Source organism: Kogia breviceps, chromosome 1 (genome assembly GCF_026419965.1).
Source record: "Kogia breviceps isolate mKogBre1 chromosome 1, mKogBre1 haplotype 1, whole genome shotgun sequence".
In the NCBI taxonomy this organism is placed as follows: domain Eukaryota; kingdom Metazoa; phylum Chordata; class Mammalia; order Artiodactyla; family Physeteridae; genus Kogia; species Kogia breviceps.
In genome coordinates, this window is record NC_081310.1 from 80,698,192 (window position 1) to 80,723,938 (window position 25,747).

Below are 25,747 nucleotides of genomic sequence, written 5' to 3' on the forward strand. Positions count from 1 at the left end.
TTGGGGTGGATGTAGTAGACTGGGCATCAATATTTTTATAGAATCTGTATAGGTAGTATTAATGTCAGTCAAGGTTGAAAATCATTAGACGAGGATCTCAGCTAATCCAGCACAGGATGATAGCTAAGTGTGCAGTTTACAGAAAGTGCTAAAAATCAAATCAGAGTTTGCATTCCTCTAGTTAATGTTGGCATAGCCTGGAACAAAAAGAAGAGGAAAGGTGGCAGATGGAGGGATGACACCATGTGTCCCATATACCTATTACTTTTCTCTTTATTCAAAAGTATCTGTGTGGCAATTTATATTCTTTAGATCCTGAGGCTAACTGAGTGGATAGGTCTTGATAATATAATCAGTAATCAATGAAGAACTCAAATATTATTGCTGTATAATACTTTTATTCAACAGTTTTACGGAAAAAAACTCCTCACATTTCTGTATGTGTTATATCACATAATTTTTAGACATGTCAGAGTTCGGTGAAAAATTACATTTGGAGAAAAGCTTTAAAATTCATTCTTGTATGCCACTCCTTTGTGAAATACTGAAAAGCAGCTCTGTATCGCAGCACTAAAGGTTACAAAAAGCACCATTTAAAGGAGGACTCACATGTTTAATTCCCTTTATAGTCTTATTCCCCCTTTATAACAGAGCTGTACTCACTCAAAATGCTTCAGTGTAGTAACAACCAACATTCTCCAATTTACCAAAATTTAAACAGGTTTCACATATGGGGCCCAGTGTGGAGATTAGGACTAATCAACATTAGTGAGCTTTGGCTGTTCTAAAACCACAACCTGGGTAGGTGTTCTGTAGATGGGAATAGAAAAGAAATAAGATGATGAACACATATGTAGTACTTATAGTAGGTACCTCCTCGACCATTTTAACCTGACTATAAAATCCACATAGCATTTAGTTTTTCATATCAATCTTACTGCAAAAGCACTGTGCTACACAAAATTCGACTCCAACTAATGTTGGAACTAAACAAAATTTAATTTTTAACAAAACTTATTCAGTCAAAGCACAACTGAGTAAAGCAAATCAAGACAAAGCCCAAATTTGAATCCTAGAGAGATTCCACTGCGAAGAATTGGATTTTGTAAGTAACAGTCTCTTGGAGATTTTACCTTTTCTTTCTTTTTTCTTATAATTTTTAAAGATTTGGCCTTTTTACTCCAAAAGTTTGAGTTCATTGCAGAAATCACAGCCCTTCAACCTCCAGTTGTGACTGGTGCTTAAGGAGAGATAAACGCCTAGATCCAGAGTTTTAAAAGACCCTAACTCCTATCCCTCCCAGGTCCTCCATCCCATGGATAACTAGAGTCAGCAGTTCCTAGAAGACAGCAAAACAACTTGGCTTTAAGGATGAGTCACAATAATGCAGGAACCAACTGTGTATCTGCTCTTAAGCCTAGGCCCCAAATCACTAGAACGTGAGGATTTAGAAATCTCTGAGAATAGAATGCATTTCAAACATACACAAACATAGACTATTGCATATCATTTTTAGTTGAGGTCAAAAATTTAAAAGCTCTACTTCCCCAGTTAAAAGCAGGAGATTCTATCATTAATATGTCTCCTTCATTTATACCCAGATTAATATAAGCCCAGTCTAGAGGTAACACTTCTTTCTGCATTTAACTTCATTTTAGCAGCATATGTGGAGTACCAACACTTTCCAAAGATTTTATCTCAGATCCATTAGGTCTACGAGACTAGAAATAATTGGGGTGAAGTGAGTGGGCCTGGGTTTGTAGGATCCTGTCAGAAACTGCTCTTGGATTCTTCTTTTACAGAGCTTCTTTACCATATATAAGCCCTGTTTTTAAAGAAAGCGAACACTGTTGAGGCCAGGTATGACCTTCAGGGGTTTTGCCTACAGTGATTAAATCCCATTCAACTCTAAGCTTAAAACAAGCTAATAACCATGACACAGAAGTTCTCCTTACCAGCAAGATGACTAATATTTGTTTTAGGTAATGCTTTTTTTTTTTTTTGTGGTACGCGGGGCTCTCCCTGTTGTGGCCTCTCCCGTTGCGGAGCACAGGCTCCGGACGCACAGGGTCCGGACGCACAGGCTCAGTGGCCATGGCCTCACGGGCCCAGCTGCTCCGCAGCATGTGGGATCTTCCCGGACCGGGGCACGAACCCATGTCCCCTGCATCAGCAGGCGGGTTCTCAACCACTGCGCCACCAGGGAAGCCCCTTTAGGTAATGTTTGACTTTAAACCCTGGTAAAGTCTGTCTGACACGTGAAGTTAAAGCGCAACATAGGAGAAAGTGTAGAAAATAGAAACAAGAAAAAGATTTTCTATACCGTAAATTCTGTACAATGAGATCCAAAGACACTAGTATATGTTTGATTTAATTTAAAAGAGGATATTTTTAGTTCTGAGTTATTTAAGCCTTAACTTTCCTAGTACCACTCCTCAACTCAGTTACTCTTTCTTTTTCCCATAACTCCTAAACCATGGTACAATTCAAGAGTCAGCCCTCCCTAAGAATTACATTCTTACTCTTTGACTGTGAAATTCTTATAGGCAAAACAAATTTAAAAACCCTAAAAAAAATTTTTTTCCTTTATTCATTTTCAAAATCTGTCAAATTCTTCTGCAGAAAATAAACTATCCCTTTAACCAATATAAAAGAATGAGTGAGCTGTACTCTTGGGTACCTTCCTCCCTCCCTCTCAACCTTCTAGAACAGTTTCTAGGGGACAGACTGAGAGTATGATAGGCATTCTCAAGGCCATGGTATGTTAATCAGCAGTACAGAGAAGGGACAGGGCTGAATGAGTCATCATCCAATTCCTCTTACTGATCCCTTTCCATACCAGCTGGTAGGCTCCAGTTTCACATCTGGCTGAAAGATTACCTCAGAATTTGGAAAACTGACACTTTCTACACATTTCCAGATTAGAAAGATCTGAAGGTCACCAGCACCAAAACCTACTGTCACTGGAGACAGACCCATTTCACAGAAGCCTCTGGCCTGAGAGAAATTGAAGGAATCTCTTTTCCTGCCACACTCTAATGATCTATCTCTGCAGAATAGAGATTTTAATACAGGAACACAGAGACAATTACATGTCAATACTGCTGACAAGACATATGAGTACAACAAAATCCTCTAGGTTACAACCAAGATTTTAAATCCTCCCAAGTGGCCCACTTGTTTAATGGGTAACGGAAAAAACAAAATTCTAGTATAACTGAAGACAATGTAGTTCCTGAGAGTTGGTAGTAACAGAATTTGGCCTGGATTTATTAAATGGCACACCATTCTAAAAGTGATTGGAACCATAAAACGTTCTCCACAAAAGTGTTTTGAGGCAGATGGTGGCCTTGAGTGGCTAAAGCAGTATTTACTCTCAGCAGTTAACCACCAAAGCACTTAGCAATTTGCATTCCCAGCAAGACAACAATCCCATACCCTACTGCCTCACACACAGGATCTAAGAGTTCTACATACCCGAAGACAACCGTATCATCAGCTTTACATGGGAAAGACAGGAGGTAGCTAATTTACCTGTGGGTGCCCTTTCAGTGGGGCTGGGCTCATCTTAGCAGTCAAGGAGCCCTCCAGCAACAAGTTTAGCCTCCTTCAGTACTGAATGTTTGGCTTGCATTTATTTGTAATGGAAGAGCCACAGAAATTTGGGGAAAAATATCTTATCTCTGAATCTCAAGAGTGGATTGAACAGATACTTTTTACTCCACAAATGGAAATCACTGACCCCACTTCATCAACAAACACTTTCTGGAAGATACAGAAGAACAAGATAACTCTGTTAGCATTTAGTGCATGAAAGCCATACTTTTCATGGCTGGGAACACCAAGGGTAATTTCTTGCCTCTTGGCCTAATGAATCTTTAAGTTGAGGGACCCTTTTAGGTGCATGAAATGAGCCTGAATGGGTCTGTATCTAGAGCAATGTTTACTGTAATGATGTACACAGAGTCAGCCTCATTAATGTAAGACTGTAGGGGGCCAGACTAGAGAAGAAAATATTGGGAGCAATTTATCATAAGCCTGATGTTCTCCAAATGCAGTCTCTTAAGACCAATGAAAAGGCATTTTTTGATAAAAGAAAAATGTAGGCACATAAAAATCTTCCAAGGACGAAAGACATGAAAGTTTTCCCTGGTTTCACTCCCACCTTCAAAGCTATCTGCTCTGTAAAAGAAAACATGGACGCAGGGCCAAACCAGGTGGGAAAAAGTATGGAAATGTGCCAATACAGCCTAAACTGTGGCACCAAAACAAAACAAAAAAGTAGACCGGCATTCTGCCTTTCATATAATGCTGAGCCATATTTTCTTCAGTAGAAGTTAAAATAAGCGGTAACAAAGTGTTGTGGGCCTGTGCTGAGCTTAAAAAGGAGACTTTCTGGCAGCCCTAGTCTGTAAGGTGGGTCAGGTCTCACACAGCCTTTGAAAAGGGTCACTTACCCACTGAGTTTTGTGTTAGGCAAGGGTCAGATATAGGATCTGAAGGAGGTTAACAAAGCAAGAATGTGAAATGAGAGGAAAAAGGGTTCTTGTGGTGTACCTGGTATCATATAAAAAACACAGATTGTGCACATACTCTGGGAATACAGAGAACCCATGCAAGAAAAGCTGCTCCTTCAAGGAGGCAGCTGTAAGTAGGGTAGCGTCTGACACAAGTCCATCCCTTGGAGAGCCAAGGTAGCAGTGATAGAATCTCCATCCAACAAGGATCCTGAGAGTTTGCTCTTCATTCACTTTAGGAAAAAAGCTTCCTGTACTGGTTCTTCCTGCAGCTCTCCCCAACAGGTCTTGGTGAGTTCCCACAGGCAGAGAGAATACATCTAGCTAGGAGGCTTACACTAACTTTCCTCTCGTGTGTGTGTGTGTGTGTGTGTGTGTGTGTGTGTGTGTGTGTGTGTGTATGATTTTTTCTTAAAATAAATTCCATGAACTCCTAAAGCTCTCATTTGCAATCAAATGCAAAAGCAGAGCATCCTACTTAGAGGCTCTGAAACACACATATTAGCCTCAAAGCAAACCAGCCTTCCAGTCCCAGGTAAGACTGGTCTAGTCCAGAAAGGCAAGGGAGATGCTTCTCCTGAATCCTGGGAGGCAGGAAGGAATCCCTTCAGATGGGCTTGTACAGCAGAGTAGTGACATACTTCTTCTTGTAGCGATGGGTTGCGCTAAGGACCATCACACTGTCCTGCAAGGGAAATAAACATATATAGTTAATTCACTAGTTCAGGACATAGGCAGCTATTCCCAGCCATTAATCCTTCACAACTGCTCACTTTTAACAGAGTTAGTTTGATATTATAAAAAAAAAGGTTGGTTCTGGATTCAAATCAATTTAAGTTTTGATCCTGACTCCTACTGTTACTCTATTTGTGACCTTGAGTAATCTACTTAATGTCTCTAAGTCTTTTTTCGCATCATTACAAAGGATAACACCTACCATTAATATGGCTCGGATGATTACATGAAAATATCTGACAGAGAAAGTAGGTGCTGAAAAAATATTAGTCTCCTACCTCACTTCCTTCCCCACCTCACATTCAAATATTGGGCTTAAAACTAAGATGGAAAAAAAGAAATATCCTGATATCTATCTCTAGAAGGAAGTCTTAAAAGCAATGAGAAAAAAGGGCAGTGATCCTTTTGAAAAACCATTTCCAAGCCCCATTTAATACCAGAGATGAACTTTTAAAAAAGTCATCTCTGATCAAGAGGGGACTCAGGAATCATCTATCCTTGAACAAAGTGGACCCTAAAATCCTCCTTGGAAAGACACTCATTCCAATGGATCAATTCCAAACAGCTTAAACAATCTGAGAGAACCGGGGATAGGTCAAGGCCAAGCTGAACCACAACAATCAAGACCTTGACCTGGGTCAGAACCAGTGTGAAAAGTAAGAGGTACCATTTCCCAAGCAGTGTTGCAGACCCTGGGTGTACCATAGGAAGAGATGGCAGACCTGTGGACATCACCTGATAGCCAAAGAGCAGATACAGGAGGCAAAATTCAGTTAGATCACAAAGAACCCAAGCAAATCCAATTAAGAAACCAGTGCCTCTTCCTATTTTCCTCTATATTGTATCATCTACAATGAATACTTCTCAGATTGACATTCTGTGACCACAGTATGCAGATCACAGCCTAAAAATGACAGAAGCAAGGCAGGTAAAAAATTCAACTCCAGAAAGAGTTTGGTGGAAATGAGAAGTGGGTGAGAGAAAGATCTACTTGGAAGAACCAGCACAATGGTCTCTAGGAAAGAACATGGAATGAGAATGGGAGGACTGGACCTCAGTCCTCTCTCTGGTATTTATTGGCAATATGACCTTCTATGAGCCTTAGTTTCTTTATCTATAAAACAGGGTTAAAAAATAATACTTATCCCACAAGGTTATTATAAAAATTAAATTCAATAATATATATTTAATAAGTACCACGTAATCTGTTAAAGACAGCTGTATCAGTGATTTCCCTAATCTGGCTACACATCTAAGAAATATAAGCAGCTTAAAAAAATTACTTAGGCCCATCCTAGATGCACTTATTCAGAATCCCTGGGGATGGAGCCTTTGAATCTATATTTTCACAAACTTCCCCCAAGTGATTCTGATTGATGTTCAGCTTAGTTTGGTAACTACAGAACTATATAAAATATTATTCCAATAGCCAGACCATAAAGACATGACAAGACTGAACAGATATTTTCAATCCAGAATCTAAAGAAGCAGAGAAACCAAGAAGCATTCTAAGAGTTGGAACAGGGATGGGGGGGACAGGGCAAGTCTGGTCACATTTCTCCTTTAAGTAGTGTATAGGAAAGATGCAAGCACTTGGGTATATATGACTCAGGCACCTGAAAGCAGCTCATGTCCACCTTTAAAAAAGTGGAAGCCTTAATATCACATTCAAGCATTCTTTGAACTGGAAGGTAAACTTGCTTTTTCTGTAAATGAAATCCTAGTACTTTGAACTCAAACTTAATTAAGTAGGTGGTGCAAAGGTTATAGCCACCCAAAAAGAAACCAGGAAGCAAAAAAGTCCATTCAATCACAGCGCAATTCAGCTAGCCAGAACTCAGATATCGAGACTAAAATTTAAAGCAAACGAACTCACCCACTAGTTAAAAAAAGAAACTTCTCCTATAATTTGACCATTACTGCCAGCTTCAGCTTCAGTGAAGTAGCAGAACAGGTAGCCACTAGGGAACACATGTTCAACTCTTCCCCTCCCGTTTTGGGGAACTATGTGAAGAACCAGGCCCACCACTTACCTTAATGGACAATGCATAGAGATGGTTCAGCATAACATGATTGGGCTCGGGGAGCAAGGCTGGATCACACTAAGAGGGGTAAAAAAAAAAAAACAAACCAAAAAAACCCCCACTAAATGGGGTTAAATGCACAATCCTAAACCAAACAGTTTATTCTTCCTCAGAGATCTTTGGGACTGTTGAGAAGCTCAAAACTAGAATGTATTTTTTTTTTTTTTAAATAATGCACTCATCCTAGTATATATAAATAATATATTCTCATTACAGAAAATCAAGAAAATTCTGAGTCCAGGGCAGAAACCCTAAGCCTATCTATTCATTCTCTTTAATAGACCTTGCCCACAACACATATAGATTTGTGTAAGAGGCAAAAATAATCTTAGCGGGAATCAAGTGAATTGACTAGAAATGTAAATTATATACAAAATATACTTATTTTGGATATCCCCAAATGATAAATACGCCTTATCTTATGTTGGAATAGAAGTCTTAGAAACTGGTTCTAGCAATACATAGCTCTGAGCCTGATATATTAGGACCAGAAGACAACTATGAATTTTGGTAACAGTATTTGGAAAAGTCGCAACTCAGCCCTGGAAAAAGGAACTTGTAAAGCTACTGATACGTGTATGATTTATACTCAACACACCTTTGTCATAATCCTACGCTGTAGCTCAAATGGTCCTAGTAACCCCCAGATGCCCCAGCAATACTCTTAAGATACTCACAGATATATTAGTGTCCTTGTTAAGAATAACTTGGAGAAGGTGAGGAGGCAGGATGGGTGGGGATTTGAATCTCTCCTCTGATCGAAACACATACATTTCTTGACCATAAGGCCCTGGGGGTGAACTGGAAAGGTCTGGAAGATATTTATTCAAATATAAGGGAAAGTTGGAGACCTATTAAAGATGCATGAAAAAACTGTCAGTACATGGCAGCTAATATTAAATATGGTAGAAGTCAAGAATCATAAACTTGTGACTTGTTGGGTCTACAACTGTAAGGCAAACAAAGAAAAAGTCTGCATCATCCTGAACATAAACCATGAAGTTCCTCAACATGGTAACATGACGTGAAGGACAGGGGAGGAGATGAGAGGTAAAAGATGTAGGTTCAGGGAAGAGCTACTCCATTTATCAACTGTACGACTTGGGACAAATCCCTTTACTATAGTCAGTTTCCTCATTCATAAAATGAAAATAACAATCTCTGCCCTAATTCACAGTGCTTTTATAGGAATCAAATGAGACAACAGATATAATGCCTTATAAACTATCAAACAATATGAAAATATTAGATTTGTTCTTTTTTCCAGTCAAGCAACAAGGTTATAAACTCTAAGACTACTGATACTACGATGACTGCAACAAAAAGGAAAAATTAATAACAATGTAGTAGTCATTAGGGGAATGCAAATCAAAACCACAATAAGATACCAGTTCACACTCATTAAGATGGCTAGAATAAAAAAAGACAGACAATAATTATTGGTGATGATGTGGAGAAATTGGAACCTTTGTATTATTCCCATTGCTGGTTGGAATGTAAAATGGTGCACCACTTTGGAGAACAGTTTGGCAGTTCCTCCAGAAGTTAAGCACAAAGTTACCATATGACCCAGCAATTATACTCCTGGGTACATACCCAAGAGAAATGAAAACATATGTCCACACAAAAACTTGAACACCAATGTTCATAACACCATTATTTGTAACAGACAAAAAGTGGAAACAATCCAAATGTCTGTCAGCTAATGAATGGATAAATAAAATGGTATATCCATACAATGGAATTTTATTCAGCCATAAAAAGGAATGAAGTAATTATATATATTACAACATGGATGAACCCTGAAAACATTATGCTAAGTGAAAGAAGCCAGACACAAAAGACCACATAGTGTATGATCCCATTTATATGAAATGTCCAAAATAGGCAAATCCATAGAGACACAAAGTAGATTTGTGGTTGCCAGAGGTGGAGGGAAGGAGGCAATGGGAAGTGACTGCTAATAGGGATGGGGTTTCTTTTGGGGGTGATTAAAATACTCTGGAATTTAGACTTCCCTGGTGGTCCAGTGGTTAAGAATCTGCCTGCCAATGCAGGGGACATGGGTTTGATCCCTGGTCCGGGAAGATGCCACATGCTACGGAGCAACTAAGCCCATGCGCACCACAACTACTGAGCCTGTGCTCTAGAGCCCATGAGCCACAACTACTGAGCCTGTGTGCCTAGAGCCCATGCTCTGCAACTAGAGAAACCACTGCACTGAGAAGCCCACACACTGCAACAAAGAGTAGCCCCCGCTCGCCACAACAAGAGAAAGCCCGCGTGCAGCAGTGAAGACCCAGTGCAGCCAAAAAAAACCCAGAACAGAACAAAACTCTGGAATTATATAGCGATGATGGTTGTACAACTCTGTGAATATACTAAAACTTAGTGGATTGCATACCTTAACAGAGTGAATTTTATGGCATGTGAAATTATATCTTAAAAAAATGGAAAAAATATATGCAGACAAGAATAGAAATACACAAAATGAAGAGAACTATAATTTTTTGCTTAGAAATTTTTAATGTTTTTTTACAGTTTCTAGTAAAAAGGATTTTAATAACCAGTTCAGCATATGAACTCAGATTTCAATTAAATATATGTGGGACAAAAGAAAAGAGTAGCAAAAATATGGTTATATTAAACAATATCTTAAAAATGTATAGAACTTGAAACTTTTCAAAGTACTCTCAGTTATTTTGTCATGGATCCACAAAAACACTCTTTGCAAGTACATAGAACAGTTTTTTTTTCCCTTTCCATCAGAAAAAAAAATGGTTAAGTCATTTACCCAAAGTCACATACATGGCAAAGATGGTCACTGAGTGCAGATTAAAACCCATTATCTGAAGATTCCTAATAAAATGTATTCTAAACCCTACCTCAGTGGATCAGGAAATTGGGTGAAAGTGGGAAGAGAGAAATATCAAAAGTATGCTAGTCCTCTTTCTCTATAATTATGATTATATGTCTATTATTCATTGGTTGCTTTGCTAGAATCGTATAATGCAAAAATTTAGGAGTAACTAGTGGCCTCATCATTTAATTCAGTATTTTTAAACTCTTTTAAGTCTCTGTACCACCAGTTAAGAACAATGTCCAGCCTTACTTTCTGAGCTTATATAGTGAAAACAATATCTTTGTAATTTTCCTAAACAATTATTATACTATTGATTATTCTTTTAGAAGCTGCATAAGCCACTCTTGTGTCCTGAGATTCTAATATGTCTCACTTCAGGTATTGTGTCTCCTCAGCTGTGAATTGCTGAGAGTCTAAGCCTCTGATTTGACTGATAAGGAACCAAGAACCAAAAAGGTTGAAGGAGTTGTCCATGATGCAAAGCTAGTTAGTAGCAGAGGCAGGCTTTGAACTCACAAGGGAGAAGTGTGCTTACTGGAAACACAGTTCTTTAGACAGTCATAGCCTTTATTGTAAAACAACAAAATTGGTAACTGTGAGTATGGATAGCAAATCACTTTTCTGGTATTATAGCTAATGTAAGGAGAGATGAAAGCCTTGGAAAAAGCATTGGGAGAAACAAAAGGATACAGGTCTTTTCCTCTACGAAGGGATTTTTTTTTTAACCCAAAACTTACAAAACTTCAATTAACATATACACAAAAGAAATGTGAGGTTTTGGAACTTCCCTGGTGCTCCAATGGGTAAGACTCCATGCTCCCACTGCAGAGGGCCTGGGTTTGATCCCTGGTTGGGAACTAGATCCTGCATGCATGCCGCAACTAAGAAGTCCACCTGCTGTAACTAAAAGATCCCGCATGCTGCAACAAAGAGCCTGTGTGCCGCAACTAGGACATGGCACAGCCAAAATAAATAAATAAATAAATAAATTTTTTTAAAGAATTAAAAAAAAAAAAAGGAAATGTGAGGTTTTTATAACCCTTTCCCCCAAAAAAACTGCCATATATGTAGGTCCCCATAAAATTATAGAACTGCCAACTGAGCTATCAAACTGGCAGGATTAAGCTGAGGCAGCTAAACAAGGCATATGAGACACAGCTAGCCCCTGCTAGTTGATACTCTCAAAGGTCAATGAAAAACTTGAAATATTACTAGAAATAGCTTTTTAAACTATAGATCATAGCCCATTAGTGGTTTATAAAAAGAAGGATAAAATAGAAAATAGCGTGCTTTCCATGTAATAAAGGCAAACATTATACTGTAAGACTTGTGTTACTGTTGTGTGTGTGTGTGTGTGTGTGTGTGTGTGTGTGTGTGTATTGGGTTACACTGTAAACCTACTGGTTAAAAAGTTTGAAATCAAATACACTAGACAGATTTTTTTCTTGAAGACGGGGACCTAATGTTTATAGGAGAAACATATACATACAATTCATAAGATTCCTAAGGAGAAAATGAAAAAACAAACAAAAACCACTCTTGGGAAGAAACACACATTATAAGAAAAACAGATCAAGAAAGAGCAAATACTACAAAATTACCTCGACAAGATGTCTCTGAGCTTTCCATTGAATCTAGCTTTAGAGCATCAAACACCTCAAAATCAGATTTCTTGACATGGATCAAATTGTTAATTGTGCCAAGCTGACTGGTAACCACAGGCTGAAACAATGAATGGAAAAAAAAATTCATGAAACCCCATTTCAAATACATCTCTTCTATTCAACTCTCTTTTTAAAAGGGATCATACTTGGCACCACCATCTTTTATCAAGAAAGAAATCCAACAGTATAGGAGCCTATCAATCCTGATTGCAATGATGTTTGACACCAAGCAGAATGATAGTTTAAAGGAGACTGTTAAGTCAGTGGTTACCCTCGGAGATCAAGGCCTTACCTCTGATGGATCATGAACCCATTGTCCATCCACAAAGAACTTGTACTGGTGCTCTCCCTCAGGGAGGTCCAGGATGGCAACAAAGTCATTATGGCTATAGAAGAAAACAGAAAGTTAAATAGGCCAAATTTCTATTAGAAGACAGACTATAAATGTAAATATATTTACATTTACAGAATGTAAATGTAAATATATTACAGAATATAAATGTAAAAACCACGAGGCAATCACAATATCATGCCAATGATCTCCCGCGTTTTTAAGTGATTGCAACCCCTGTAGTAAAAAATAATTTATAAACCCATTCTCCTTTTTTATATCACCTTGAGCATGTATTTGCTAGCCCCTCCCAATAACTTTAGTTCTTAACTAATATCTGGAAAAGAACAATAAAGATGTTAATCCTCCCGAATGTTCCACCTTAGTACAACTATTTTGCTTCAGCAAAATGGATCCCTCATGAATGTAAATAAGATAGCAAGTAGGTTCAGGATAAGAAGTGCCTCAAGGTACCCTTTCCATATTTTGGTGAGCAGATTCTAGAAAATTACCTATATAAAAGGGCCATAACCAGTTACATAATTCACTGTTGCTCTGCAAGCAACAAACAACATTACTACCTAGAACTTTACAGTGTGTTTTGTCTTAGTGCAGAAGTCAGAGCAACTGGACTCAGGCAGTTATGGAAGACTTCCCAAAAGCATAGAAAGGACATATATTAACACAGTCCTAAAGAAAATGAAATTCGAAGTGGTAAAACATCTCTGACTCACTATGAGGTTAGAAAAAAATGTCACAGATATAGTTATTGGTCATAGAAAATGTTCTAGAGAGAGTCCCTAGCAGGTGGAGAGGAATAGTCCAGCCAGGTCTCTCTCCTGAGAAAGGAAATCAAGTCTCTACTCCTGGACCCTGTAGACTCAACCAAGACACTTGTCTTCACCTCTTAATCAGTGGAATCTTGGTGCTCCAATTGTTGAAGGACCCAGAGATGAAGACCTCCTTGCCTCCTTCAGACCAGCGGATAACAGTGGGCCGGGCCTGCTGTGTGGGCTTTACGGAGTCCTCCAAATCCTGCTGCCATGATACAAACTCTTTGTCCCCAGGGAGCTGTAAGAAGGATTAGGTCATCCCTAAATTGTGACCCAGAAATTCTGAAAAGGTCACTCTCCTCCCTAGGGCAGAGAGGGGTGCTACGTTTCTGCTAAGGATTAATAAGCCTTGAAATTAGCAACTAAATCAGATTTTGAACAAACTATAGAAAAAGAACTCATCTAGGACCAAAATGGTCAAATGGCTTATGCTCAAAGGCTACCCAAATCACAGCCTAACTTCTGAGTCTGCATATATCACTCATCCTTTCAGAGCCTTAGGATTTCCCTTAAGAAACAAACAAACAAAAAACCTTACTTCCTCTTACCAGATTAACTCATAGGCAGACAATTATGATATGCTTCTGAGTGTCTCTTAAGAGAAAAAAGATGAAAATAAAGTATGGTTCTACAAAAAATAATTAAGTTAACCATGTATTTTTCACATGCAAATATGAGCAGCTCTCAATTTATCAGTTGTAATAGAAATTAAGAGATGCTAAAATTCATAAGTAATTTATAATCTCCACTTTAGTTAATAGGTTACAAAAGGACATTAAAAATATAAAAATCAGATCATTGGTTTCATAAATTTTGAGAAATGGTTATGAAATCTTACTTGCTCACCTATGCCAGGTTTATACTAGTTATTTCAGGAGTAGGGATGAAAATTCTGGAGCTTCAAGAAGCGTCAGATCAAAAACACAGTTTCCTTTAAAAAAGTGGTTCCAATATCAAATGAAGTATGTAGGCTTCCGGAAAAAAATTTGACTCCTTAGTTTCTTTTCATTACCATCCTTCAGAACAGGAATTGGCAAACTATGGCCAGTGAGCCAGATGCTTTTACAAATAAGGTTTTATCAGAAAATAGCCACACTCATTCACTTACTCATTTTCTACAGCTGCTTTCATGCTACAGTGGCAGAAGTGAGTAGTTGTGACAGAGACTGTATGGTCCGCAAAGTCTAAAGTACTACCTATCTGGCCCTTTATAGAAAAAGTTTGCTCACCCCCACTTCAGATTGGCTTAAATGACTTTGGTAAATAAGACTAAATGGTACCAAGCCAAAATATTACCAAATAAAATAATGTGGGTTTAAAAAAAAAAGGACTAGTTTATTCATTTGGGCTTTACTTTCAAAATGGCTGAGGCAGACTACCTTCCATACAGTCTCTCAATATTCCTCAAAACTACACTAAGATACCAGTAGCAGCATAATCCAAAGCAAGCAGAGAAAGAGAACTGAAGGAACTTTCCCATTATATAAGGAAGTGGCTTAAGAGAAAAGTTTGATCTCCATTTTCTCAAAGCAATGAACTCTTATTTGACAGGCTGCATTAGAATTACAGAAATGTTTACATATGCCTAACAATTACATATGCCTCAGATTCTGATTCAGATATAAGGCCTGGGAATCTATTTTTAAAAAGCTTCCCAGACAATAATACTAAAATTATATTAAAAATAAAGAAAGAAACCTCATCTTTATAGATACATCCTAAAATATTTACAGATAAAGTAATATTTGATATGATGGTCTGGGATTTGCTTCAAAATAATTGGTGGGGGAAGAGTGGATTGGGGTATAGGTGACATAAATTCATTCATGATTTGATCATTGTTTAAACTGGATGACAGTTAATATAGGAGTTCATTACACTGTTCTCCTGACTTTGAAACATGGAAAATGTTTCAAATTTTCTATGCAGTGTTCAGACAAATCTCAGGTGAGTCTAATGTGCAAATAGGACTGAAAACCACTGAACTAGAAAACCGAAGAAGGCTGGCATTTGAAGCAATGTAGGCCCGCCTGCCACTGTTCCTATTATTTACTTGTATGATTTAATAGTTTCAGTTTAGAATTTGAAAGCTACAAACTATTAATATGCCTAGCTTTGGAAGAAAGCCCTTCCATGTATGACATGACATTTCTGTGGTATGCAAGAGTGCAGCTGACTAGCAAAAAGATTGTTTACTCCAAGTTAAATAGTCAGCAAAATCATCAGGAAAAGAGGCAAAACAATTAGAATTATAATTGAAAAATGTTTAAGTGAAACATTGAGGGAAGAAATAGAGTAGATAAGAACTATAAAATCTTAGATTTGGAAGTGACCTTGGGAATTATTTGAACCAATTTTCTTATTTCACAAATGTCAACACTTAGGTGAGGGAAAGAATGATCCAAAATAGGCTCCATTTCAGATAGAGCAACCTGGCTTTTATTCAGGACGCCGATTACTGCAGTCACAGTTTGACAAATACACTGTATTTAAATCCTGAGTCATCAATGTAGGAAATTGGTACAAATACAATCACCTTGAGAAAGCTTTGAAGAAGTAAATTCAGATGGCTGAGGAGAGGGCCCAAATGTTGAGGAAGAAGTCCTGAAGTGGGAGAAGGAAGAAAGGAACGAAGAAGAAACCCCAAGAAATCACCCTCACTTCTCTTTGTGATTATGTTCTCAATTGTGATCCAAGAAAATAAACAGTAGAATCCACATTTCATGTGTTATCAACCCGGGAAATTATTCTCTATTTACAAGAGTAAATAAAATAAAACTCCAGATGGATGGGACAGGATGAATGATAACATCAAACCTACCTCAATCTCCCCAACCTCTCCATTTTTCTACTTCATTCTAGTCAGACTACCAGGAGGAATTAATGTATTTAATGCCTACAACTCTAAAAGTGATTAGAAACATTCGAATGGTAATTACATTGCTGTCAGCTCCATCTATCCTTTCTGTAGGGTGAATACAAGTTGCCACTTTCCTGAAAGTCCTTGATTGAGAGCAAGGTCTTCAGGGCAACTGTGGGTTGTCCATTTTCAGCCACGGTAACATTATGAAGTACTACCGGAAATTAGAGAAATCCTGGAATTATTTGCTCTCCCACTTGAGAAGCAGCTGGACGTGAAAGAAGCAGCTCAGTCAAGACAACTGTAAAGTATGAGATGAAAACTAAGCAGTCAACCAAATAATGTCCTTTATTGATCCCCAAGACTAGAAGAAAGTGGTTGCTGCTCACAGCCATGCCAAAGGGGAAGAGGATCTGAAGTCATGAGCTCTCAGAAAGGCAAAAATGCTACTGATACACAACAGTTATCAGGAAAAAGAAATTCATTTACCTACCTCAAGGCAAATGTGAGGAAATGCCGCCTATGGTCAGCAACTCGGGTAACCTACCCTCTGAAGTTTTTCACCAGGGCTCACAACCTACAAATTCATCAGTACTCTAGAAGAGGGCACCCGTGCCTGTTAGGAGAACCAAGGGCGACCGGGAGGAGGTTTGTTGGCCTCCTCCTAAAAACGTGGCCAAAAGAGTAGTCGACTAACAAGAACTCCGCCTCTATCCTATTTTGGGACAGCACCGCGAAAGGAATTATCACTCAATATCTCCGTCTCCTAAAGAAGCCTTTAATTCTAAAAACCGTAACCCAGGTAAGTGTGATAAGAAAAAATCAAAATAGGGAGAAGGAGCCCTGACACCCAGACTACTGCAGCATCGCCACCAACTGGGGGCGTGGGGACACTCACCTTGGAATCCGGCAGGCTGAAGACGCTGGGGTCATCGGTGCTCCCCACCATGATCTTATGTTCCTTGCCCGGGGCATGGCCGCCGGCGCCCTCAGCGCGCGCAGCCTTGGCGCCGTGGCGCTCCCCGGCCACCCGGTCGCTGGTGGTGTTTCCCATGGCGGTGCAGCTCGAGTCGGGGGCCACCTGCCGTGGGGAAAAACACGGGGCTAGAGACACCCCGGCGGTCGCGTCTGGGGAGCCCCTGGCCCCGCCCCTGCGTCTGGGGACCCGGGCAAGGGAATCCCCGCCTCAGGAAAGCCGCGCGCAGGGGAGCCCTCCCTCCCTGGCCTCCAGGAACCCCCGGAACCCCCAATCCCCCTAGTTGCCCGCTGCTCAAGAAACCCGCTTTCGGAAACTCCCCCGCACCCTCCACGCTCACTGCCCAGGGGCGCTCCCACCCCAATCACCTCCCGCGATGCTCTGCCTCCTCCCGGGACCAATGGTGCGATGGCTGTTCTGCGGCTAAGGCCACCAATAAAGTTATTGAAATTGAAGCCACGCCCTGGGCTAGCGACCCGGGTTTCCTCCTAAAATGGCTACAAGGCCAGAGACGCGGGGTCGCCCCGCGCGCGCGTACCCTGCGGCCGCGCCGCGGCAGCGCCCGGGGCCCGCCGGCCTCTCTAGCCACCGTCGCCTCGATGGTGGGCAGCCGAGCGCAGCCTCCAGCGCCAGACGGGGGCGCCGGTTCCGCAATCCACCGCGTGCGGGGCCGGGACTGTTTCGCTGGCGAGACTGCGCCGAGATCTTTGGTTGCTTGAGCCTCAGGGATTGCCATCGGGTGGGGACGGTCACCGAAGGACACGGAGTCCCCTCACGGACTCTGGTGCTGCGCACCCGGTGGAGCGGCATTGCTCTTTTCCCCGCTCCCTTACCTGGCCTCAGGTTCGCCAAACATTTTCATTTTGTAGCGTCTTTTCGACAGGCATCCCAGAGAGGTGAGTTCCTATAGGGAATAAGAAAACGGACTTGCAACTGATAGCTAAGAAAGTAGTAGTGGTAATTGCTCGAGGTTAAAACTAAGTGCTATGGGTAGTCAGCCTGACTGGGTCCCCAGGGAAGGGGGAATAATTAGGAGATAAATCTTTTTAAAAAAAATTTATTTTCATTAATTTATTTTTGGCTGCATTGGGTCTTCGTTGCTGCTCACGGGCTTTCTCTAGTTTCGGTGAGTGGGGGCTACTCTTTGTTGTGGTGCGCGGGCTTATTGCGGTGGCTTCTCTTGTTGCGGAGCATAGGCTCTAGGCGCACAGGCTTCAGTAGTTGTGGCTCTCCGGCTCTAGAGCGCAGGCTTAGTAGTTGTGGTGCACGGGCTTAGTTGCTCCACGGCATGTGGGATCTTCCCAGACCAGGGATCGAACCCATGTTCCCTGCATTGGCAGGCAGATTCTTAACCACTGCGCCACCAGGGAAGTCCCAGGAGATAAATCTTGACAAATTGTTAAAATTAGTATAAGGAGAAGGAGAAAGCTATTCTAGGCTAAGAAACAGCACTTGGCAGTGAGCAACCCCAGAAGAAATGAAATTCAAGAAAGAGAGCAACAGGGCTTCCCTGGTGGCGCAGTTGTTGAGGGTCCGCCTGCCGATGCAGGGGACACGGGTTTGTGCCCCAGTCCGGGAAGATCCCACATGCCGCGGAGTGGCTGGGCCCGTGAGCCATGGCCGCTGAGCCTGCGCGTCCGGAGCCTGTGCTCCGCAACGGGAGAGGCCACAACAGTGAAAGGCCCGCGTACCGCAAAAAAAGAGAGAGAGCATCAGAAGGAATACTTAGGTAGAAAAGGGCAACGACAGTCTTGTTGGAGCAGGTTCAGGTTTCTACTGATAATTAATGGGACTTCTGGGGTATTTACTAATTCTTACTTTGTATTATGATGCATGTCTCATTACCTACTAGAAACCCTTGTCACTCAGCATGTGTTATAGTGACCAGCAGCATTGGCATCACCTGGGAGCTTGTTAGAAATGCTGAGTCTGAGGCCCTATCCTACAGAATCAGATTCTGCATTTTAACAAGATCCCCAAGGGAATGTGTATACACATTAAAGTGTAAGAACCACTGCATTGACAACTAGCAAAGAACAAATCTAGGTTTGATTCTTCATGTTCTTGCATGCACCTTGTACAGAGTAAACTTTTAATAAACATTTGCAGAATGAAGGGTACATGAATACTGTTTACTACATTTATAACAGGATAATTGCACTTAGTCTTAAACACAGCCAGTAATGGGGAACCCCGAGTCACACAAGGCCACCCTTTCTGAATGAGCAGCTCTATTTGTTGAAAAGTTTGTTTTATATTAAGTTGAAAAACCATCCACTTAAGTCCAGCAAATCCGCTGCTCCCCCTTTTGTTTTTGCTCTGCCCCTAATAAACTCAATTATTCTGTAGCTCTTAACCAAAGACAGTTTGCAGAAAAAAAGGTACATTTATTTTACTGCAACCTTTTGCTCACCCCTCCAAAATCATTACTGTCTAGTTACCTCCTTCTTGGATAATCTTACCCCCCCTTATTCCCCGAGTTCCTTTCAATCTTTCCACAGGACTCTGAAGCAAGGCCCTTGAAGGACTAATACAGTAAACATTAACTTGTGTACTGTTCAGCTTTCTAGCCCCAGGGTGGTTTCTCCATGCTAAGTAATATGTCCCTAGTATGTATTTCCTTACAAGGGTCAAATCAGCATAGGAGAGCAAATCTTCTTTGGGGGTTATTTATGACACTGTTCTGCTCTAGTAACATTTATAAATCGGTCAATAGTTAATAATAAAAGTCAACTTTGCATATTGTGTATTTTAGACATAAGACAAAAGTAATTTGACACTGTAGGAATGATTAATTGCTTCTCTTTAGTCCCATGTTTGTTTTTTCCTTATACTCAGGAAAGACTAGATAAAGAAACATGATCTCTTAACCAACACCAGTATAATTTCTCTCTTTAGACTTAATGCTGTTGCCCCAGTGTCCTATCCTTCCTTCTAGAGGGAAGGAAAAGAAGAAGGTAATAGGCAAAATAATTGGTGGGGGTTCTCTTGATGTTACTGTATCTCAGATGTCATTGCCACTCGTCTCCTCAGATAAGCCATTCTACCTGAAAAACTGAGGAGAATAATGGAGAGCATGGGAGGCTTCACAACACAGTATACTTTTCTGCATGCTGCTAAAGGTGTCCTACTTCCTCTGAGAGGTGAGGATGAGGGAATGGGGGAAGAATATATCGATTTTACAGAACTGGATGACAGGTTAGATTCTGCATCGAGCTTTACTTTCCTGTCTCTGCTCCCCAGTTTGCATTCCCACCTGTGATCAGGAATGAGTGTGACATCTCATCTTGGTGATTTCCATTTCAAAAACAATGTGATCTTTTTTATAAAGTTAAACATATACCTAACATGCAGTTTAGTAATCCCACTCTTAGGTACTTATTCAAGTGAAATAAAGACAGGTTCACACAAAAACCTGTACATAAATATTTATTTGTATAAAACATATGTGGCTTCACTCATTTTCACCCCGAAAGGTAAACAACACAAGTGTCTTTTGCCTGGTAGATCTATAAACAAAATGTGGTATAGCCATAAATGGAATACTGCTCAGCAATGAAAAGGATTAAACTCTTGATACACACAACGTGGATGAATATCAAATGCATTATGGGAAGTGAAAGAAGCCAGAGTCTATTTACATGACATTCTGGAAAAAGTAAGACTTAGTGTCAGAAAACAGATCAGTGCTTTCCAGGAGTTGAAGGTGGGAAGAGGGGTTGACTACAAAGGGGCCTGAGGAAATTTGGGGGAGTTATAGAATACTTCTGTATCTTGATTGTAATGCTGTTATGCATCTGTCAAAATTTACAGAACTGTACACTAAAAAGGGTGATTTATTGTATGAACATTATACCTCAATAAAAAATAAAAACAATTTAATACTATTTAAAATATCAGCTTTAGGGGCTTCCCTGGTGGCTCAGTGGTTGAGGGTCCACCTGCCGATGCAGGGGACATGGGTTCGTGCCCCAGTCCGGGAAGATCCCACGTGCCACAGAGCATCTGGGCCCATGAGCCATGGCCGCTGAGCCTGCGTGTCCGGAGCCTGTGCTCCTCAACAGGAGAGGCCACAGCAGTGAGAGGCCCGTGTAACACACACACACACACACACACATACACACACACACACACAAAAATCAGCTTTAGGAAGAGGAATGATACAAGTTTATACATAAAAGAGACTACTCGACCATTGTGGAAAGTAATTATTTTTAAAAACAAATTCCATTGATATTAATTTTTTCCAGCTTTATTGAGGTATAATGATAAAATTATATATATTTAAAGTATGCAGCATGATGACTTGATGTATGTGAACACTGTGAAATGATTCCCACAATCAAGGTAATTCACATCTATCACTTCACACCTCTGTGTGTTTGTGTGGGAAAATGCTTAAGATTTACTCTCTTAGCAAATTTCAGGTATATAGCACAGTATTATTAACTATAGTCACCATGCTGTGCTTATTCATCTTATAACTTAAAGTTTATACCCTTTGACCAACATCTTCCCATTTCCCCTAACTCCTGACCCCTGGCAACTATCATTCTACCCTGTGTTTCTCTGAGTTCAACTTTTTTTTAGATTCTAGGTACAAGTGATACAATATAGTATTTGTCTTTCTCTGACCTATTTCACTTAGCATAATGCCCTCAAGGCCCATCCATGATGTTGCACATGGCAGGATTTTCTTCTTATGGCTAAATAGTATTCCATTGTGTATGTATATGCTACATCTTCTTTATCCATTCATCTCTAGACAGATACTTAGGTTGTCTCCCTATCTTGGCTACTGTGAATAATACTGCAGTGAACATGGGAGTGCAGATATATCTTCAAGATCCTGGTTTCATTTCCTTTGGATATATACCCATAAGTGGGATTACTGGATCATATGGTAGTTCTATCTTTTAATTTTTGAGGAATCTCCATACTGTTTTCCACAGTGGCTATACCAGTTTACATTCCCACAAAAGCATGCAAGGTTTCCCTTTTTTCCAAGTCCTTGCCGACTCTTCTCTCTTGTCTTTTTGGTAATAACCATTCGAACAGATGAGGTGATATCTCATTGTAGTTCTGATTTACATTTCCCTGATGATTAGAAATGTTGAGTGCCTTTTCCTGTACCTGTTGGCCATTTGTATACCTTCTTTGGAGAAATACCTATTCAGGTCTGTGATATCATGGTTTATAATAGGAAACATATATTTGGTCTTTGTCCCTCTTTCTGAAATCCCCAAACCCTTGGCATTTCCTAAGCCATGAGAGCATTAAAGGTGTTTCTTGTTAGGTTAATGAAATGCCTTTTGGACTGAACCTAAGGATGGGGGCTGTTGTCAGGAAAACCAAACAGGTGATTAGAGGGTTGGAACTTTCAGTCCCACACCCCGACCTCTGGGGAAGGGAGAGGAGCTGGAGGTTGAAACAATTGCCAATGGACAATGATTTAATCAATCATGCCTGTGTACTGAAGCCTCCACAAACCCCCCAAAAGGACAGGAATTTGGAGAGCTTCCAGGTGGGTGAACACATGGAGATTCATGGAGAGTGGCTCGCTTGGAGAGGGCATGGAAACTCTGAGCCCTTTCCCCATACTCTGCCCTCAAGGAGATGGATCATAACTGTCTACCCCTTAAGTATGGGTGGAGCATATTAACTTCCTTCCAAAGAATACAATAGAGAAAAGAGGAAAAACGGATAACTTTACAGTGGAGAAATTTAATAAACACAACCTTAGCCAGTTTAACATCATTAGTGGGAAGTCAGTAGCAGTACCTTTGATATAAGGTGATGAGAATAGCACTTTACCTCTGTAGTTTTCCTCCTGACAGCCCAAACCCCTAGACTAATCATGAGGAAAAAATATCAGACAATCACAAATTAAGGGATAGTCTACAAAATACTTAACTAGTACTCCTCAAAACTGTCAAGATAATCAAAAACAAGGAAAGTGTAAGAAACTGTCACAGTCTAAAGCAGCCTAATGATAAGGAGTAATGTGATACCTAAGTGGAAGCCTGTGATAGAAAAAACATTAGGTATAAAGTAAATAAATCAGAATAAAGTATGGAACTTAGTTCTTTTCAAATTGTCAAGTTCCTGAAAGAAACAAAACACTGAAGACCTGAGGAAGATTAGAGGAGATTAATGATACATAACAACTAAACGCAATATAAGATCCTGGAACAAAAAAGGAAAATTAGTGGGAAAAGTGGTGAAAATTGAATAAGTGATTTAGTTAACAGTTTTATATCAATGTTAATTTTCTTGTTTTGATAATTGTTGTAATGCTATGTGAAGTCTTATCTTTAGGGAACCTGGGTAAAGCTTATACAAGAAGTCTTTGTATTTTTTTGCAACTTTTCTGAAAGAATGAAATCAGTTCAAAATAAAAAGTTTAAAAAATTGCTAAAGTAATCCAAATAGTAAAACACATGAGGAAGCCCAGTGACATGATCTTGAGTCAGAAGACTTTTTTTCTTTTTTTTTTACTTTTTGCCTGCGCTGCACAGCATGTGGGATCTTAGTTCCCCAACCAGGGATCAAACCCGCACCCCCTGCATTGGAAGCACAGAGTCTTAATCTCTGGACTGCCAGGGAAGTCCCAGAAGACTCTTCAAATGAGAGCATTTGGACCCAAAGAAATAGAGAAAAAGAATACTCTGAAGAGAGCTTTAAAATAAGTTTATTTAAAATTCTCAAGGAAGGGAAGATGCTAGTTTGAATACACCCCAGCTCCACACCACTCTCATCCCAACCAAATTTTCATAACTCAGCATCTGTTGGTTCTGGTAGATAGTAGAGACCTCAGAATCTGTTCAAGTCCTGACAGAAAGAGCAATTACAGGTCTTCCTCGCTTTTTGGCTAAATCAGTGGTTCTCAGATTTTACCATGCATCAGGAGGGCTTACTAAAACACAGATGACTGGTGACTGGAACTTCTGATTCAGTAAGTCTGGGATGGGGTCTGAGAATTTCTATCAAGTTCCAGATGATGCTGATATTTCTGGATCAAGAACCAAATTTTGAGAAACACTGGAGCAGGCAACAGTCTGGAGACCAGTATTGGAGATCCCTAATAAAAGGCAGTGTGAGGAAAGAGCTGACTGTTGGACCCATAATAGTGCTTCACATATCTCCAAAAATAAAGAATTAAAACCAACCAGAATATGGGGAACAAATCTACACAGAAAAATTCCACATTTATGAATATATTGCCTTCTCAAGGGAGTGGAGCATAATTCCAGGCCTGAGATTGCTTATCCTTTGGAAGGCCACGTTGCATCTTTGGATGATGGCTGGTGTCTGGGAATTTGGATTTTGGGAGGGTTTTTACCACCCTAACTGATAATAGTGGCTTGCTCTGCCTACACTGTGTAACCGTGTGGTTTATACTGAACACCTGCTCTCCTTCTGGGAGTCTGGAACTTTGATATGTGCTGGCAGAAGGTGCCTGTGTGACTAGCCCTATTACAGACCTTGGGCACAGAGTGGAAAGATGTGAAAGTCTTCTGATTGCTTCTATTTTCTTAGAGAAAAAAGAAACAAGGTTTAGTGGTCATGAATTTAAGATGCCAAATGAGCACAATGATATTTTTCTCTTGCCATATTTAAGTGTTTTAGTGCAGGAACATAACTAAAGGTAATGTTTAGCCAAGCAAGTATGGAGGAAAGGGCTAAGAAATTGAGAGTGCATGATAGGATATGATTATAATGTTGGACCATGGCTTATAGACCAGGTGGGCTAGGAAGTGAAGATAGAGCAGGTTGATGGAGGGCATGAAGTGGAGTCAAAAAAAACTGTGAAGTTAGAGTACTGGAGTGAATGTGCTGAAAAGGTAAGGAAGGTTTTGGACAGTGGTATGCTTGAAATTGAGATTTTGGTGGTAATGACATAGGTAGATTGTAAAATCATTGGAATGAGAAGGTCATTGAAGTGAGAGGTCAGGTGGTAAAGGTCTACCTCAACACTCATACTCATTCTCCCCTCCTCCTTAATAACAGAACCTTGATTTTACCTGGACACATTGCCTCTGTGTATAAAGACACATTTCCTAGCCTCCCTGGATATATGCTAGATATATGTGACTAAATACTTCCAATGAGATCTAAGTGGAAATGTTATATGGAACTTCTAGTAATTTTCCTTAAAAGGGGCGTGGCCTTCTATATTTCTCTTTCCTTCTATGTAGAATGTCCATATAATGGCTGGAGCTCCAGCAGCCATCTTGGACCATAAGGTAGAAGCCATATGCTGTTAGTGGAGCAGAAAGAGATGCTGTGGAGCATACCATTTCAGGACTATCTTCCTCCAGACTTTTTCATATGAGAGGGAAATAAACTTTAACCTTGTTTAATCCATTGTTACTTTGGGTTTTTCTATTATATGCAGTTAAATCTAATCCTAACTAATACATTGGATCGGTGAAAGTATTACCTATACAGATGTGAACTACAGAATAATGCTGCACATCCATGTTCATGTCAGCATTATTCACAACAGCCAAAACATGGAAACAACCTAAGTGTCCATCAGTGGAGAAATAGAGAAAGAAAACTGTGGTGTATATACACAATGGTATATTATTCAGCAAAGAAATGAAGGAAGTCCTGCCTTTGCAACAACATGGATGGACCTTGAAGGCATTATGCTAAGTGAAATAAGTAAGACAGAGAAAGAGAAGTATTGTATGGTCTCACTTCTATGTGGAGTCTAAAAAACAGAACAAAGCACCTGAACTCATAGATGCACAGAACAGATTGGTGGTTGGCAGAGGAGGGGGGTGGGCAAAGTGGGTGAAGGGGGTCAAAAGGTAAATACTTCCAGTTATAAGATAAACAAGTCCTGAGGATATAATGTACAGCATGGTGACTACAG

General features: G+C 40.1%; 1 protein-coding gene and 1 long non-coding RNA gene across 4 annotated transcripts in view; one reads left to right on the top strand and one right to left on the bottom strand.

Moving 5' to 3' along the window:
* Nucleotides 1-378: 378 nt before the first annotated feature.
* On the bottom strand, nt 379-17,740 carry PRKAB2 (protein kinase AMP-activated non-catalytic subunit beta 2). Of its 3 annotated transcripts, none has more exons than XM_059071650.2 (8): nt 17,232-17,466; nt 16,786-16,968; nt 13,099-13,265; nt 12,156-12,249; nt 11,801-11,921; nt 8,014-8,147; nt 7,286-7,354; nt 379-5,202 (listed from the first exon to the last, which is right to left on the bottom strand). In XM_059071650.2, the coding sequence occupies exons 2-8, from the start codon at nt 16,939-16,941 to the stop codon at nt 5,125-5,127; spliced, it is 819 nt and encodes a 272-aa protein (XP_058927633.1). In that variant the 5' UTR covers nt 16,942-16,968; nt 17,232-17,466; the 3' UTR covers nt 379-5,124. The 3 variants fall into 3 exon arrangements, with proteins under 3 accessions (XP_058927633.1, XP_066890757.1, XP_066890767.1); XM_067034656.1 differs by having other exon boundaries at nt 17,191-17,246; XM_067034666.1 differs by lacking the exons at nt 13,099-13,265; nt 17,232-17,466 and adding an exon at nt 17,697-17,740.
* LOC131761231 (uncharacterized) overlaps nt 17,310-25,747 on the top strand; it is a 35,914-nt gene continuing 27,476 nt past the window's right edge. Inside the window, exon 1 of the long non-coding RNA XR_010840786.1 lies at nt 17,310-17,759. This is a non-coding gene — a long non-coding RNA (uncharacterized lncRNA). The remainder of the gene's footprint in view (nt 17,760-25,747) is intronic.

What these genes read in the sequence shown, in the direction of transcription:
- PRKAB2 (XM_059071650.2), bottom strand. Translation starts at nt 16,941, where the DNA reads ATGGGAAACACCACCAGCGACCGGGTGGCCGGGGAGCGCCACGGCGCC. An exon ending in AAGATTCCACTGATTAAGAG is followed by an intron (nt 12,250 to 13,098) that starts GTGAAGACAAGT and finishes TTTCTTCTATAG; the next exon opens with CCATAATGACTTTGTTGCCA. An exon ending in ACAAGGACACTAATATATCT is followed by an intron (nt 7,355 to 8,013) that starts GTGAGTATCTTA and finishes TACCCCTCTTAG; the next exon opens with TGTGATCCAGCCTTGCTCCC.